Source organism: Lagopus muta, chromosome 14 (genome assembly GCF_023343835.1).
Source record: "Lagopus muta isolate bLagMut1 chromosome 14, bLagMut1 primary, whole genome shotgun sequence".
Lineage (NCBI taxonomy): Eukaryota > Metazoa > Chordata > Aves > Galliformes > Phasianidae > Lagopus > Lagopus muta.
In genome coordinates this window covers 161,280-178,273 of record NC_064446.1, presented here as the reverse complement: position 1 = coordinate 178,273, position 16,994 = coordinate 161,280, and the positions used below count along the sequence as shown (strand labels likewise).

The window sequence follows — 16,994 nt, the reverse complement described above, 5'->3', positions numbered from 1 at the left end:
TGTTTTAGAGATTGCCTCTGCTTCAGTGCTGGACGTGAACCTGAGCACCCAGATACACTCTTTTTACATTCATGTAGATAAGTTAGCCTACAGGAGCTTAGCTGTTCCTCTCTTTCTGTCTCATCCAGACTTTACTCTGTTTTGTGTTGCCAGTCTATTGCTATGGTTGTGTTAGTACAGGTTTTGCATACGCACTTTCATGTTGACTTCAACAGGAATAAAATACCCTGCAATCTGTGCACCACATGCAGTTACCTGTTCATAAAATGGGTGCGGGGGCAGAGGATAGAAGCACTTACCTACTGCTTACCTAATTACAGGGGATCTCTAAAAAGAGATGAAAAATGAAGAAATTTTCTAGTACCTAGTAAGAAAGGGACATGATTATAAAAGTATTTTTTCTTAAAAACCTATTAAAAAGGAGAGTGCGTAATCCAAGTGTAACTTAATGGCTGTGTAACACTTATTATAAAGTACTTTATAGATTATGCCCTTACTGCTTCTAATATTACTTGCTTCAGTTTAGCACTCCATTTTGGAAGGAATGCCGTGGACTAAAATGTAAGAAATTATAGAAGTCAACAGTTCTTCCAAATTTGGGAAATTAAAAAAAAAAAAAAAAAAAAAAAAAAAAAAAAAGAATGAAAGCAGTTCATGCTGGAAGTGCTGAGGTCCAGAAATGAATGCTCTCATGCTGTCAGTTTTGTTCTATAATTTGTAATCGGCACGTTTCTGTTCCCAGACTTGATGGTGAAGGTAATTCAAATTCTTTGTCAACTGCTTACAAGCCTGTTTCCCTGCCTCTGACCTCTCCAAATGTAAAGCTGAATCTGACCAGTCCAAAAAGAGGCCAGAAAAGAGAAGAAGGCTGGAAAGAAGTGGTTAGAAGGTAAAGAATTTAATTCTGTATTTAAGAAATGTTTCAACATTTTTACTTGTAAATTATACTCAAATGTAGAATTCCATCAGGTTCATAAAATTATTCCACTGTAATAATTAGAAAAAAATCCATTATTTTTGTCTTGCAGTGCTGTAAAAACAAATTAGAGTCCTAATTTGTAGTACCCCCTCACTAATTTAACATGATATGAACGTTTTATTTGGCATAAGGAGGTTTCTTTACATGTGTTGTCATTGGAGTAAAAGTTAAGGTATATCTTAAGACACAGAAGGCGGGAACAAATGGCAGCAAAAAAGCTCCTAATGTGGATGATTGCTTGCAATGAAAGTGGAGTAGATGTTGGTAAAGTAGAAGACAGGTGGATGATCACTTTGTGGCTAAATTTCATGCATTTTGAGTGGTTACCTTGATTGCCAGTTCCAATGAAAATTTTGTGACCTTAATTCAGTGTTGAAAAGCCTTTTAAATGTAATTGTACTTCTGTAAAGCATGCTCCCTTTGAAAATGTTCTGGGTTTTTTTTTTGCTTTTTTTTTTTTTGCTGTCTAGCTAATAACCACTCAATCTCATCTGCAATCATTATTATGTCTGCTACTTTTAACTAGTAACAAACAAACAAATCTGGCTGTCGTGTTTTGCTCCCTTTGTTGAAAAGGAATGCAGCATGAACATACAAGTGTCCCTTGTTTAGGTATGCTTATAGTGCCCTGCTGCTTTTCTGTTCTGCAGTGGTATAACTGTATGTGCTCATTCTAGGAAATTTTAAGCTGTGCACCATAGTTGCACAGAGGAAGCTACAAACTTCATTATAACTTAAAAAAAAAAAAAAAAAAAGGACATTTTAATCTGAAAACTTAAACATATGAACCCTTAGAAAGTTGGCTCAGTCTTCTGCCTTTTGTTGCATTTACCATACGTTCTCTGCTGTGCTGTGTCCTTGCCAAATGTACAGTCACAGACTGCCTGCCACTTGGTGAGTCATGCAGGCATGAAACTGTTGCAGAGGCAGCTGACTTGTCCGGCGCTGCACACAGAACCTGCTATTGACTCAGGAGCTGCTCCATCTCTCCTCCTGGGTCTCCTAAGAATTGCTTTTTTGGGTGTTGTCTGCTGTTCAGATAGAGATGCTAGTGTTCAAGAAACAGCATCTAAAACCTGAGATTTCCTAGTCCTTAGGGGATCAGGTCTTGTCAAAAAGACTATGTGCATAAATGTTTTGCACATATTTGCTGTGCCCTGATGATTGGTAAAGCATTCATCCAGCCAAAGAGCTGTTTCGCAACTGTAGCTTTGTGTACAAAATGCCTGGAAGCTGCATGCCTTCATCTTCTAAGTCTCTCCCAGTCTCTACAGCAAGAATTTTTCTCCTCCCCTCTCTCTGTGAGTATCCTACTGTGGCTAGAAGGGATCAGAGAAGTAACCAATGAAAACATCCCTTCTACCCTTGACAGGCAAGTAGGCAGAGTTTTGAAAGACCCTCCCCCTAGCAACACTCTGCAGCCAACACCAATTGAACAATTTCAGCTGCAGAGAGGAGGGCGCTGCTGTTCAGGAGCAAAAAGGTACTGTTTTGGGGTACTTAAGGTAAAAACCACTGGGATTTGTGGGTAGGGAGGGAAGTGGCAGTGGGTGATGGGTGGAAGGGATCCTGGGTGCTGGGGCAAGCTCTTTTGATGGAGGAATTTCTTGGTCGATGGTGGCGTTGGGGCTCCTTGTCGGCAGAGTTGAAAGGAACCAAAGGGACAGCTGGAATCCTTGGTATAATGGGATCTCCTCAAGTTAGGTGATATTGGGAGCTGCTGTTTGGGGAGGGAGCAACAGAGTTGTCTGGTTTGAGCAGGGAGCCTTTGGGGTGGGTGGAGAGACAAATACCCAAAGCATGAAGTTGCCTTCGGATTGAGAGTTTGGTGCATAATCTGAGTGCCTGCAGATCAAATTACTTGAAATTCTCAGAGTGAAATAGCTGAATGAAGCTTGCAGCCTTTTGGGGGGATTTGTGGTGATCTGTACAGTGTTCAGAGGTGCTTGAACTGTGGTTTCTGAAACCCCTTTGAATCCCCTCTAATTGTTCAGTGTTGAACTACTATTGCACAACACTAGTAAGCTGGAAAGCACTGTATGGGCTTGAGAGGTCCAACCTTTCAAGTCTGGGGACAGAAGTGGCCCAGAGAGACCTTGGCAGAGGTCTGGATGCAAGCATAGATCATGTTCAAAGACTCCTCAGTGCTGTATGCCTGCACTGACCCACCAGCACCGTGTAAATCAGAAAAATGCTAAGATGACTTATTTTACTGGATGTATGCATTGAAGTGTTGTGGCCTAAAAGTGAGCCTGCTCCTGAAAAATCTGTGCTGCCTTCATAGTGGCTTCCAGCAGCTCACTGGATTGCAGAACTGCATGGTTTAGCAGTCTGATATCCACCGTTGTGTAGTGTCACCTGTTAAACTTTAAGATCTTTTGTAGTGTCTTTGAGGCCTAAAAGAAATGGATACTGCAAGGGTTGTGAATACACGTGGTACACAGAGCTCATCACTGAGAAGATCATGGAAAAACACCTTCTACTAGTTACGAATGATCAAAGTAGCTAAGCTGTGGCCTTCTGTATATGAAGCAGTGCTACTTAAGTAAATTTAGGTCAATAAGCTTTGTCTTTGTCTTCGAAGATACACACACGAGATAAGATAAAATTGGAAAATGTTTCTGATGCAGTACGAGGCACACTTGTGATACAGCAGTGGTGATAGAAATGCTTGTGAAGAACCCTTGTTAGGTGCTGAAAATGATAAATAATCTGAGGTTGGGGATTTTTAGAGAGGCTCCAAAGGGTGAACAAAATATCAGCAAAAAGCATTTGCTACCCTCAAACATAAGTATGTTGTTTCAGCCACATGTGAGACAATGAGGCATTTTTTATGTGCTTATTGTTTAAGTACATTTGACAGATTTATGATCTTTGTGATATAGGTCAAAGAAATTATCTGTCCCAGCTTCTGTCGTGTCTAGAATAATGGGAAGAGGTGGGTGCAACATCACAGCAATTCAAGATGTCACCGGTGCCCATATTGATGTTGATAAACAAAAAGATAAGAATGGAGAAAGAATGATCACTATAAGGTACAGTTTTTAGAAATGAAACTCTAACTCAGAAATGTCATTTTTCAAGAACTTCTCTTTGCTTTTTAAGACAGGACGTACTTAGTTTCTTGGTTATAGAATAGAACTTCTAATACTGCTGCCAAAATATGCTGATGGTCTGCATATTCAAAGTTACTTCTTGACTATGGCTATCTTAAGGATTAATTAAATGGAGCAAAACTGCAGTAGACTTGTAGATCAATATCAAGTTGGGGCTACAGAATGTTGCACAAAATGGGGTTTCCTTTCGTTAAAGGTAAATATATTTGTGTTTAACCTAGGGGTGGTATGGAGTCAACGCGATACGCAGTGCAACTCATCAATGCCCTTATTCAAGATCCTGCCAAGGAACTGGAAGACTTGATTCCTAAAACTCATATAAGAACACCTGCTTCGAGTAACAAATCAATCCATGCAAACTTCTCATCTGGAGTTAGTACAGCATCTGCTCCAAACAAAAACTCCTTTCCTCTTGGAGCACCACCTCTTGTCACATCGCAGTCATCGACTCTATCTACTTTCCAGCCTACTAACAAACTAAACAAGAATGTCCCAGCAAATGTGCGCTCATCTTTTCCAGTATCTCTTCCTCTAGCTTATTCTCATCCTCATTTTGCCTTGCTGGCTGCCCAAACTATGCAACAGATCCGGCACCCTCGCTTACCTATGGCCCAATTTGGAGGAACTTTTTCACCTTCACCAAACACTTGGGGACCATTCCCAGTGAGACCAGTTAACCCTGGCAGCACAAATAGCTCTCCAAAGCATAATAGTTCAAGTCGTGTAGGTAGTCAGAATGGAAATATTTTACAGACAGAGTCTCCCGGATTAGCTACTTCTAGTTGTCCCATTACTGTCTCTTCAGTAGTTGCTTCCACCCAGCCGCTATGTGCAACAAGTAATCGGACTCCCTCTTCAGTCAGAAAGCAGTTGTTTGCCTGTGTTCCGAAGACAAGTGCTGCAGCAACAGCAATCTCAACTGTGACAAACACGTGTAGCACTCTGCCTTCAGTTTCCTCTGCGCCCCCAAACAATGGGCAAGTTTCTGCAGCATTTCTGCCCTCTTCTGCTCCACAAACGCAGCATTCTGCACTTAAAGCAGACTCTTTCTCAGCTGTCTCAGCGCCCAAAGAGAAAGTGTCAACACCAGACCAGCCTGTTGGAAATACGTGCGCACCCTCTTCTGTTGCAGGTAGTTCCAGTATGTCAACTAGCAGCAATTCAGGAGTCACTGAAGCTCACCCATCTAGCAGCCCTGCACCTCTAACGAACACCCAAGATGAAATACTAACAGCCAGCATGTCAGAAATGAGCCCTTCTATGTCGATGCCCATTTCTTCCAGCTCAGAAACCGCTCCTTTAAGCTTAGCATCACCCAGGTCGGTTGTTGCAGATAATCAGGACAACAGTAACTTACCTCAAGTAGCTGTACCAGCACCTCGAGTTACTCACAGGATGCAGTCCAGAGGTTCTTTCTATTCAGTGGTACCAAATGCAAACCTTCATCAAGATCCTCAGTCTATTTTTGTTACAAATCAAGTTCCCTTAACACCTTCTCAAGGTCCACCTGCTGCGGTGCAGCTTTCGTCAGCCATGAACGTTATGAACGGTTCTCAGATGCACATTAACCCAGCAAATAAGTCATTGCCTCCTACCTTTGGGCCAGCAACTCTCTTCAATCACTTCAGTAGTCTTTTTGATAGTAACCAGGTGCCCTCTAACCAAGGATGGGGAGACTGTCCGCTTTCCACCCGAGCAGCAGCTGACCCATCTTTCACTGTTCAGTCCACCTTTCTGAATAACTCTGTGCTAGGACATGTGGAGAATGTGCATCCTGATAACTCAAAGGCTCCTGGTTTCAGGCCACCTTCGCAACGGGTTTCTACAAGTCCTGTAGGTAAGTCACTAAGATTATGTACTGGACAGAATTTTTTTTTTTTCTGCAACACTTCTGTTGCTTGAGATCGTTTGAGAAATAGTTTACAAATTATGGTTATGGAACCCTAGATGACCTATTTTCATCTATTTCTTTTTTCTCCAGTTCTTCTAGGATATTGATTGTTGGGAATGTTGTAGACATTGTGTTGTTTGCCCTGAGAGAGAGGAATGTGTCTCCCTCCTTGTAGAATTTAGAGTAGCTTTGATTTTTAGTTTTTGAGTTGGAGTATAACATGTTGTTAGGTGATTCTAAACTTGAAATAGCCAGGCCAGAGCTTTCAACAGATTCAACCTAGCAGCAGGAGTGACAGCATGTAGTCATTTAATATTTTCACTGTATGAGATTCCAGATGGACTATGAAAGAGTGCCCTGTATTTTTTTTCTGTGTGACCCGATCGTGTAGGCTGAAGGAGGATTTTGCTATGTTTTTCTAGGAAACTGGTGTGCTTCTGCATGGTGTGTTATTAAGAAGCAATTGTTGTTCAGGTGTGAAGTATAGTAGTTCAAGCTTACAAATCTTTAACTGAAGTGGGCTAGAAACACTCACAGTGAAAACACTGCCTGGGAGGTTATTATCATTTTAGTGATGATGATAACGCAGGTGCTTGGCTGTGTTCATTAGGCTAGAAGGCGCTCTGAAGAGGTCCCACTGCTACTCCATTCTCCACTTTCTTCTTGCTGAGGTGCATTTATGGTGCCTTGCAGCTGGACAGCTGGAGAAGCTTGCTTTAAAGTCGTCTTCCACACCAAACGGCGGTGTTAGATGAGTCAGCTGATGCTTCAGGACTTGAATGCTGAATTTGTACACTTCTTCAGTTTGACTTCCAGACTGAAGGAGAAGGGGGCATTGGAAAGATGTGGTGAAGAAAAGGGTTTTTAGTATTCACATTCATTCGGTGGATTTAAAAACATTCAGGGTTTCTGAAAACTAGATCTTGAAACTAGAAACTAGGTTTAACCACTATCAAGATATTTGTTATGACTGTAGTATTCTCAGGCATTTAATTTGGGCTGCATGACTGCACTGCAACGCACACGGTTACCCAAACTACTTATACCGTGTCCATTCCCAGTGCGGTAAGCAGAACCAGTTGTAACTGAGACTTCAAGGGGGTGAAGTAACTGGGCCTTGTTCATCAGATGTCTGCCAACACAGGAGCTGGCAGACCCTCCTCAGTAGACTCCAGGAACTGTGGTTCATTGGAATACCCTGCTCTGGGGAAGGAAGGTTATGTCAGATTCTGACTGACAGCAGTTAACTGATTTGTTGGGTTCTCTGCTGGCTCACAATGTCATTCTAATTAATGATCACCCTTCTTTCAGAATCTACGGTTTTTTTCTGTCGCGTGGAAGGAGAAGGGACATGAGCTGAAGGAGAAGGGGGTATTTGGAAGTTGTGATGGTGAGGAAAGAAGTGGCAGGAGGCTGGAGGCTCTCCAACATCTTGACTCTTAGGCCAGAAGTGTGGTCTTCCAGTCTGCTTGCCTCTTTTCTTAGGGGGATTTTGCAGATGAATAGGCCTTCCAGTAGACTCAGCCCTTGAGGTAGGATGTGTTGGGACTGTTTTGATGTTTTTCTTAAGTTTTAGTGGCAGGCTTTGTGTGATTTCAAAGAGCACTTGCATGTACTTTGGCCTCAAGCAGTGTTATAGTTTGGACCTTGCTTCGTGATTCAGTATGCCTTTATATGTAGAGAGTGGATAGTAATGGTTGTAAAAACAGACACAGTCCTCTAATCTCTGGCTGTGACTCTATGCTTGGAGCAGGAGGTTTCTCTTATGCCTGTCTTGTACAGCTGGGCTATAGGAAATCTCTGCAGATCAGCATTTCTTAGCAATCACCTCTAAGCTGTTGTGGTAAAGATGTAGCCTGATCTGATTATGCACTACAACAGGTTTTTTTGTCAGTTTAATGTAGAGTTTATGTTCTCTATTCTTGGGTAAAAGCTATTACAACTTGAGTTGTCTCTGATTTCACCAGTTTGTTTGAGGCTCAGGTACCTGTGCACGCATCCTTACCTCTTGTGGATCTGTTCTGGGAATGGCCTTTTGTTCCATCTGTGCCTTCAGAGCTCTTGTCTTAGCAGCTTGCAGATTTTTGGCAGAGCCTGATTGTTTGGAGAGATTTTAGGATGACCAGAAGTCTGCTTTTTCCTCTGCATTTTTAAGAAAGGGTTTGAGAACTTGCTTGTGTTAAAAGTTACTGCAAACTTGGTATAAGCCATGTGAAAAAGCAGTGCATGACTATGAATTTGCAAGGGCTTGCTGGGCTCCCTGTTTTGCATGGATTCACCAATATTGCTGCTGATTCTCTGAAGTTGGAGTTAGCCCTTGTAGTTAAGTGATTTCTGCAGGGAGAGTCTGGGTGCTTTGAACTAAATTTTGAGCAGATTTGTACGATGCTGATGCACCAGTCTCTTAAAGCCCAGAAATGCTTTTTGAGCATAATGTGGAGTCTGACTTCTAAGTGCAAAGTACACTATTGCAAATTGTTTTAGTGTTAAAACATCTGCTTTCACTGATGAGTACATACATTCATACCGGCCAGCTAGAAGCTAGTCTTTGGTGTGCAGTGCCATCCATGGCCATAGAGGCCTTCTGACTGCTTCCGATGTACTGTCACACAAGGGAGGATAGCAGGAGCATCCCATCGGTAGCTTGGTGGCAGGTGTGTGGGAAGGGCCCTTGGCTGGAGATGCTGCAGTCTGTTTCTGGCAAGGAGTGTGCTGGGGGAGAGCTGCTGCCCTAGGAAGGAATGGTCTGGGCAGTGTGTGCCAGCAGCCTGCGCAGCCTCAGCAGCTTCTTAGAGTTGTCTTAGAGCTCCTTCTAATCACTCCATATTCTGGTGGTGGTGGTGGTTTACCTTTGTATTTCTCCTTCTCTGTAACAGAGACTCTAAACAAATCTTTTGGGCGTGGCTAGTGATGAAAACACGACCTCCAAAAGCAGCGCATCATTTCTGCTGCTGTGAGCAGGTTCGATCTGACACTTCTGGAGGCAGGAAACTGAGGGCATTTGGTTGATATGCTTCATTTAATAATGAGGAAAAGACATGGCTTTCGGTAATATATCCAAGAGATGAAAGGTGCGTCTGTAGTTTATGACCTAAGCTGTTGCCTGTCACCAGTGCTGCTTTCAGACTTTCAGAGTGTAAGCAGGGATGTGGTTTCAACCTTGCTCTGTGACAATACAGGCTGGTCCTGGTTGTGGTCATCTGGAAATGTTTCAGTGGTATTGAAATTAGTCTTTAGTCTTTTAATAGGCCCTTGAAACTAAACCCAAAACAGAGGTAAATGTATGGCCATGCTGTTTTTTTCTTTTTTTTTCTGGTAATGGTGTGTGATAAAAACTTTTTAAAGTATTTTGGAAAAGTGCTTAAAAGCTTGGACTTGTTCAAAAATTGTTATTTCTCTTGCTGATTCTTTTTTGTGGGACTTTAAACTCCATCTTTTCCCTCCTCTCACGCACTTCTGTAGGAAGCAGCCCCTTCTCTGTTTCACTGCGTGTTGTCAGCCCTATTTCCTTGGAGGCAGTGTGCTCTGACTGACCTGTATGTGACTGTAACTAGGTGGCAGAACTGTGCTGCAGTGAGACTTCCTTGGTGCTCGATTCCCTCAGGGCTTTCACAAAACCCTGTATTCCTGTTTGGCTCTTTGGTAAAGAAAGATTTTTGCCACCTCCCGGTTTTCTTCTTGTAATTTCCATTTCAATTCCTTTCACGGACTGAAGAGATGGCTTTTTAAAAAAAAATTGAGGCAGAAGCAGAGATCATACAGAAATGCCTTCTGTTGGTTTGTGTTTGAGGGAGAATTATGCACCTGTAAAATTAACTTAGTGTATGCAGATACCCCCGAAGGTGATGAGATGCTTTAATTAATTATATTGAAGTGCAAGCTCTCTTTAGTGCTTTGAAGCAGGTTCCCAAAGAGATACATTTAATGAAATTTATGTTTATTTCAGGCTTACCCTCTCTAGATCCATCCAACAGCTCTACAACTTCTTCTTCAGGTCCTTTGACAGGCTTTTCAGCAAACATGCAAGGAGCACGGGTTTACCTTCAAGGGCCAGCGCCTGTTGGGACTCCCAGCTTTAACAGACAGCATTTTTCACCACATCCTTGGACAAGCGCAACAAATTCATGTAGGAACTTCATGGGTCTGTCTTAGTTAACTGTAAATTCTTAGCTGTTGTCTTCAGCAGATTTGTAACTTGAGGGGAAATTAGACAGTTCTGAATACAGTGCTTTCCAATTTAGCAGTTGTGAGAATGCCATGCCAATCCCACTTCACTATTTTGTTTCTTTAGAAGTAAAATGCCATTAGGCCTGGTAGCATTTCCAAAGGCTATTTGGGAAAAAAAATTAGTCATTGTAGGTCCTAAAAGGAGAAGGCATGAAGCTGTGGGGGAGTGGAGGTGATTATAGCAAGTTAACGATTCCCCTCTAAACAAATATAATGTTAGGGGAATATGTTATGTCTGTCATAAATGTGTGAAGTTATAATTCCTTTTTCTTTTTGTTTTTAGTATTTATTTTAAGTTGGCATTCTGGAATTTTCTTGTTAGTCAAAATATCCTAATATCTTAATGTATCATCCAAGCTGACATAGAAGTTTTCGACTGAAGGGAAGAACATGGAAGTAGCTTTACAGAAACTGTGGGTCTTTGATTTAGAGTCTTAAATGAAGAGAGTTTTCATGTCACTGCATGCAACTTCATTGCAACTCTGAGCTTAAGAAGCAAAATGTTTAAATGAGTGCTCAAAAGAAGTTGGATTTCTCAGAAACAGTGACGCTTCTGAAGTTGGTGAAAGTTGTGTTCTTATGTTACATTTTTGGCTTTGAGAAGCTGTCTTTTAATTTCTCTTTTGCTGGAGGTGGTAGATACCAAAACCAGGCTGCTTTGATATTTATGGTATCTTGGCTGATTTTTTTCATATCTTCCTGAAACTCTTCCATGTTTCTTATTCTTTCTTGTAGTTATTTTAGATGTACTTCTATGTTATGAGACTATCACAATTCTGGCAGCTGAAAGCACTTGTGCTAATGTTCGTTCTAGAATTAAAGTAAGATTTAAAGAGAACTTCTGTAAAAGACTGAAGAATGTTTTGGAGGAAAAAAAAGCCATTAAAACCCTTTTATCATTTGCCTTGAGATAGCATTAAGGGGATAGAAAGGGTAGCATTTACTGTCATTAATTTCAGTGGGGTTTTTTGTGTGATTAAACAAAATAAATTCTTTCTTCAGCAGGTGAATCTCCTATTCCATCAGTTTCCTCAGGATCATCTTCACCCCTTTCAGCTGCTTCTGCACCTTCTAACTTGAGCCAGCCAAAAACGGGTAACACAAATCAAGATCGAAAGGTACCCCCCCCTATTGGGACAGAAAGACTTGCTAGAATTCGACAGGGAGGATCTGTCACTCCTACGCCCTTAGGAACCAACTTCACAGCTCCAGTTGGTCATAGTGGCATTTGGTCATTTGGAGTTAACAGCATATCTGGTAAGTCTGTTTTTCGTGGTCTGGAATTCCTTGAAGAAGCTTGTGGGGCCTTTTGAAAATAGTACATTTGAAAAGGAAGTTGGAGAGGAAAAGAGAGAGGTGGATGTAGTGTATCCCAGAAGGAAAACTATTATCAAATGGTGTAATTTTCAGTAATGTTCACAATGCAGATATTGTGATTTTTGCTCCTAACAGAGATGATTCTCACTCAATCTAGATCATCTCTATGAGTAGACTTGTAAACCCTGAAAAGTTTCCAAAAACGCTATATTAAAGTCTATTGAGAATTGTAAACATAAACAACTTTTACTTACTTAGGGAGTCCATCTCCAGGTCTGAACCTTGGCATTGAAGGACAGTTGCCTTCCTCCAGGTTTTTAAGCTTGTTTGCAGACACTTTAAAAGCTGTGGTGCAGCTAATGCATCCAGAAATGCATAGTTGTGAATGCTGATTTTACATTGTTCCTTTGGATTTGTGGAAGTGCATGAAGCTGTACACACTCAGAGTATCTTCAGTCCAATCTAATAGCCCATTTTCAATCTTGTTCTTTCCAGAAGGCTTGTCAGGTTGGTCTCAGCCTGTAATGGGGAACCATCCGATGCATCAGCAGTTGTCAGACCCGGGCACGTTTTCTCAGCATCAGCCAATGGAGAGAGATGATTCTGGAATAGTGGCTCCCTCAAACATTTTCCATCAACCTATGCCAAACAGTTTTGTGGATTTTTCTAAAGTAAGTCACAGAGGGATGAGTTTGGGCTGTTGAATGACAAATTACCTTTTTATTTGAAGGATGATTTGTGCAGTTCAAGCCTAACAGATTGAGTTCATGATGCTGCATCTCTGTGATTGGTTCGGAAAATAACTGGAAAATTTGGATAATGTGGGAGTTTCACTGTGCTAGTAGACATAGGAGTCTGTAGCATTGATTCTGAGAGACAAGTTTATTCTACATGCAAATGTATTTTCTGTTTCGCTGCTTTACACTGTATGTCTGTGCCTCTTCTACCCTTTCTTGCTGTAACACCTGGATCTACTTTCATCCTAGGACTGTCTTACTGACTAGAAAGGATGCTAAGCCCAGAGGCACACTTAACCAAAATCAGAATTTGCAGATTGCAGATGTTTCCCTGTTTAGGCACTGGATGCCTTCATCAGTCTTTACTTTCCTTTCTCATAGACCCAGTCCCTTGGAAATGATAGCATAAGGCTGGCTGAGCTCTAGAGCCTGATTAAAGATAGAAACCATGTTTGTTTGAATGCCACAGGCCTTTCTTAAGAAAGTGACAGGTTGAGAGAAATACTTGCAAGTCTGCCCTTTGTGTATTAACACTGGAAAATAGCTGGAGGCAGACCAGCGTAGCCAAGCCATAATCAGCTCAGCCTCTGCTGGAGAAATGTCCAGTGCTATGGGCTTGACAGTGAAACTGCTTTTGCAGTGTGTTTTAGAAGTAGCTGTGGTATGGTTATCTTTGCTACTAGTAACTGGTTCCCTGGTGCTTGTGTTTTGTCTTCAGGGCCTACCAATTTCCATGTACGGAGGCACTCTCATACCCTCACACCCTCAGCTAGCGGATGGCCCGGGAGGCCCTCTCTTTAATGGGCTTCATACTCCAGATCCAGCCTGGAATCCCATGATCAAAGTTGTCCAGAATTCAACAGAATGTACTGATGCTCAGCAGGTAGTGTAGTTGCATTTTTCCATCTTTGTTTTTGCGGGGCTTTTTATGGTGTTATGCTTTGTTTTGCTTTTTTTTTTTTTTTTTTTTTTTTTTTTTTAACTAGATGTCATTTTCTCCTTGTTCTTTGATACTGGAATGGAGATTGTGTGATTTTTTTTCACCCATAACACGTGTGTTTAATACATATAGTGGTATCAATGTGGAAACTCTCAGGTAAAATGGTGAGAATTCAAGAATGCTCAACAGGGTAATAGCTCTTGTTGTAAGAGGCAGGGTTCACACCCGTGCTTGTTATCTTGCAGGTTGTCAGTCAAAACCAGGCCAGAGCTGAAGACAGCTCCCAGTGCTTGGACACTCTGGTTATATTTTAGGAGAAGCCTTAAGCTTACCCTCTAGTGGTTAAATTGGTCTGTTAAAGGAACCTTTATTTGTTTTCATAATAGATTTGTCTTTCTATTTCTTGCTGTAGATTTGGCCTGGCACCTGGGCACCTCACATTGGAAACATGCATCTCAAGTACGTCAACTGATTTAAGGGGTTTATCCTTTTTTAGTCTTGTTTGGGAAACCTTATGATTTGAAGAACCCTGGGGATTATTTTTTTTTTAATGTGCCTAACTAAGCAATTTTTTGTGGGCTGTGTAACAATGAAAATTTGATTGCCCATTGTATAAGAACAAATTGATTTACCTGTAAAATTGATTCCATTCTCCAGTTAGTTTAGCCATTCTGAACTTAAAAATGAGATAAAATTAATGCTTTTGGCTAAACTACTAAATGCTATTAGTATACAGGAGAGAACTAGATAATTATATGATTTCAACCTGCTAAGGTGGTAAATAAGTGTATAATTGTTTACATACTTGAAAGGAAAAGCTGAGTAAATTTCATGCCCTATAGTGGCTCTACTTTCTGTAGCCTGTATTAATGTGAAATATTTACCTGACTATTCAATAAAAGGTGAACAGTATTTATAGGTTGTGTGTGAGAATTTTGGGGAGGATGTGTATTGTCATTGGTAGCTGCCATGCCTAGTGATGCATCTTTTCACAGTCACATCATCAGCATGTGGTTGTAGTCAGGATTTGGGGAAAGAGGAAGAGGGTTTTGATGTGCAGTTATTAGTGATGCAAAGTTTGCTGGATCCTTCCTCTGCCAGTCTTGTTGTTTTGGGGTGTGGTGCTTTTTCTTCTTTGTAGCCATGGTTATGCACTCTTCTGGGTTGGTTTTGTTTCCTCTAGTGCTGTTTTTCCAGATGTGTTGACTGAGGTGTTGTTCAGGGACTGACTTGACACGTTGGCAACAGTGGTGTCTAAATTTGCCATAGGTAAATCAGTGTCTCGTAGACAAATGCAGGGCTTCTTCACATCATTCTCCTACGGCCCCAAAGCAAATATTAGGAAAGCAGACTACTTTCTACTAGAGAAAAGACGTCATTGTGCAATTTCAAGTTTTTTGTAACCCCTTAAATCTGGTAAGTGTTCCTCACGCCTTTTCTGTGAGGAAGAAGAGGATTTTTGGATACAGCAAACGAGACAAACCCTCATTCTGCACCCAGCCTGATTCTGGTGTTGGCCTGCACTAGAGGCCTGCACTCTGGAGGCGTTCCACTTTGTACTTTCTGCTTTTGCTCAGTGATGATGCCGCAACTACACTGAATACTTGGTCTGTTTCTCCAGCAGGTAAATACCGTGCACAGTGTTCAGTAAATGGACTGTTTTTGATGGTCTTTTAGACCAGAGGGGAGATGGAAACTTCCCTACCTTTCTTCTTCCTCCTTCTGACCATTCCTTACCATAAAACATCAGAGTTTCTCCAGGAAGAGCGTGAGGAAGGAACAGCCAAAAGAGAGGATTCAGTGTTAATTTGCATGGGAGTGAACTCTTGAAATAATGTAATGGTGTCTGTTCTCAGCCCCAGTTAACTCCTGAGTGTTCAGGAATATTAAAAATATGAAATGCACAAGTAGTATCCAAGTATGATAGGCAAATAAACATCAGAAACAACACTGGATGTGTTCAGATGTTCTATCTAGTATTCAAGAAGGAAATGATCTTACTGACACCGTGATAACACAAATATCAAAGGAGAAATGATTGTTTTGATGGTAATTGTATTAAAAGCTGATGGTGAAGGAAAAAAAATGGCATTCTAGTGCAGTAGATTTTGTGCTGACTTAGCTGACTGTTCTTGGGTACCCTTGGAGGAGTTTCAGTTGTGACCTGGTGTTCAGCACCCTGCTTAGGAGCTGGCCTCACCTTTGCAATAGTGAAGAGCTCTGCTGTAGGCATTGTGATTGATACCTTCTGCTGGCCATCAGACACTGTGCAAGAGAGGGCAGAAAAGGAAGGCTGCCCAGACTGGCAGTGGGGTGGGGGGGGGGGGGGGTTGGCTGCTGCCCTGCTGTCCTCATGGACAAAAGCTGGGCTTTGTCTTGAGCAGGAGCAGTGCCCTCCATTGCTGTGTCCTTGCCTGCTGCAGGCTGCCCCAAGCTGGTCCCGGTAAGCCTCAGGCAGCTGTGCTTCTCTGCCTCACAGCATGGCTCTGGGTGGCACAGGAATGCTGTGGAACAGGAAGCCTAATGTTTTGTTAATCAGAAGGTTGTAGCTGCTGCTGAGGCCATCGCTGCCATCATGCTGCCTGTGGGAGCAGGCAGAAGCCTTGACTGGCATTTGAGGGTTGTGTTGGTGGGAGATGGGTTCCAGCAGGGAGCTCTGCTCTCAGACAGGGACAAGCTGTACTCTGGCACCCTGGCTTGCTGGAGCAGCACAGGATGCCAGCATAAAAGCTGCTCAGACCTGAGATTTTTAGCCTCAGGAGCTGGTTGGTACAGCTCTCACTTAGGGTGCCTGAGTTGTGCCCTATTAACTGTCATCCAACCCCCCACAAAAAACAACTCATAGCTGTCAAGCAGGCCCTTTTCTGGTGCTATCCCTGTTCTAGTCATGTTTGAGTTGAATGGCAGGTGCTCACCCTGTGGGCACTGGCTCCACTGTGTGCCATCAGTGAGCTCTTTTTAGGGCTGTGAGAGCCGGGTCTACAGCAGAGAAGGCTGCAGCGGGTGCCTGTGTGCCGTTGTCCTGCTGCTCCCATGCAGGATCTCTTGGCCACCCTGCTGGTGCCAGCTACATCTCTGTAGCTGTTGGAGCCTGGCACTAGAATTGGTACTTTTTGTAACCCTCCATCCTGCTGGGCCCTGGCTGCTCTGTGTGGGTGGCAGATACTGGATGGTTTGGTCTCTGAAATTGCTGGCAATTGCAGTGCAGGGTCTTTCCCCCTCAGCAGCACCCTGAGCAGCTGACAAGCTAGCAGCGTGGCACTGAACCCAGCACAGTGCACACAAGCATGGCCCGTGTGGCTGAGCTGAGAGGAGTGGCCTCCCTAGGAAGCCACTGGGGGATGCAGTTTGTCTTTGCTGTTCAATGATGAAGAGATGCATCTCAGAGCCAGCTGTGCCTCCGGGCAGGGCACAGGACTCCTAGATGCAAAAGCACCATGATGCAAAAGCCTGGGCAAAACGCTGAAGTACTCTTGGCAACACAGAGTAGACTGGGAGCATCCCCGACCTGAGCCCACTGTGTGGGCTGCTGCAGGGAACCCAGCATGAGGCTGCTTTCTGCCTTCACTTGTCCTGCTGCATACTGTGCCTCCAGGGGGAAGGAACAATGTGAACAGTGGCTGTTGAACAGGATGGGATTCAACCTACTGCCAGCAGGAAATTTCACCACTGCTCCAAACTCAGCATAGCTGAGTGCCACCCCCTGCACCGGGCTCGGGACAGAACTGTGGTGCACAGAAAAGGGGGCTGCAGGGGACAGCAGTGCCTGACAGCCCCCTCCTTTTGG

General features: G+C 42.8%; 1 protein-coding gene across 14 annotated transcripts in view; it reads left to right on the top strand.

Moving 5' to 3' along the window:
• The window catches only part of ANKHD1 (ankyrin repeat and KH domain containing 1), a 104,561-nt gene that overhangs the window by 86,959 nt on the left and 608 nt on the right, over positions 1-16,994 (top strand). For 6 of the 14 annotated variants that reach the window (XM_048960123.1, XM_048960119.1, XM_048960124.1 and 3 more), the window contains 8 exons: positions 743-889; positions 2,352-2,462; positions 3,865-4,014; positions 4,317-5,932; positions 9,933-10,127; positions 11,216-11,470; positions 12,026-12,201; positions 12,986-13,150. In XM_048960123.1, the coding sequence (XP_048816080.1) occupies positions 743-889; positions 2,352-2,462; positions 3,865-4,014; positions 4,317-5,932; positions 9,933-10,127; positions 11,216-11,470; positions 12,026-12,201; positions 12,986-13,150 (2,815 nt within the window). Of the gene's footprint in view, positions 1-742; positions 890-2,351; positions 2,463-3,864; positions 4,015-4,316; positions 5,933-9,932; positions 10,128-11,215; positions 11,471-12,025; positions 12,202-12,985; positions 13,151-13,619; positions 16,991-16,994 lie in introns of those variants that run through there. The other 8 variants (XM_048960125.1, XM_048960126.1, XM_048960132.1 and 5 more) reach the window with 6 other exon arrangements.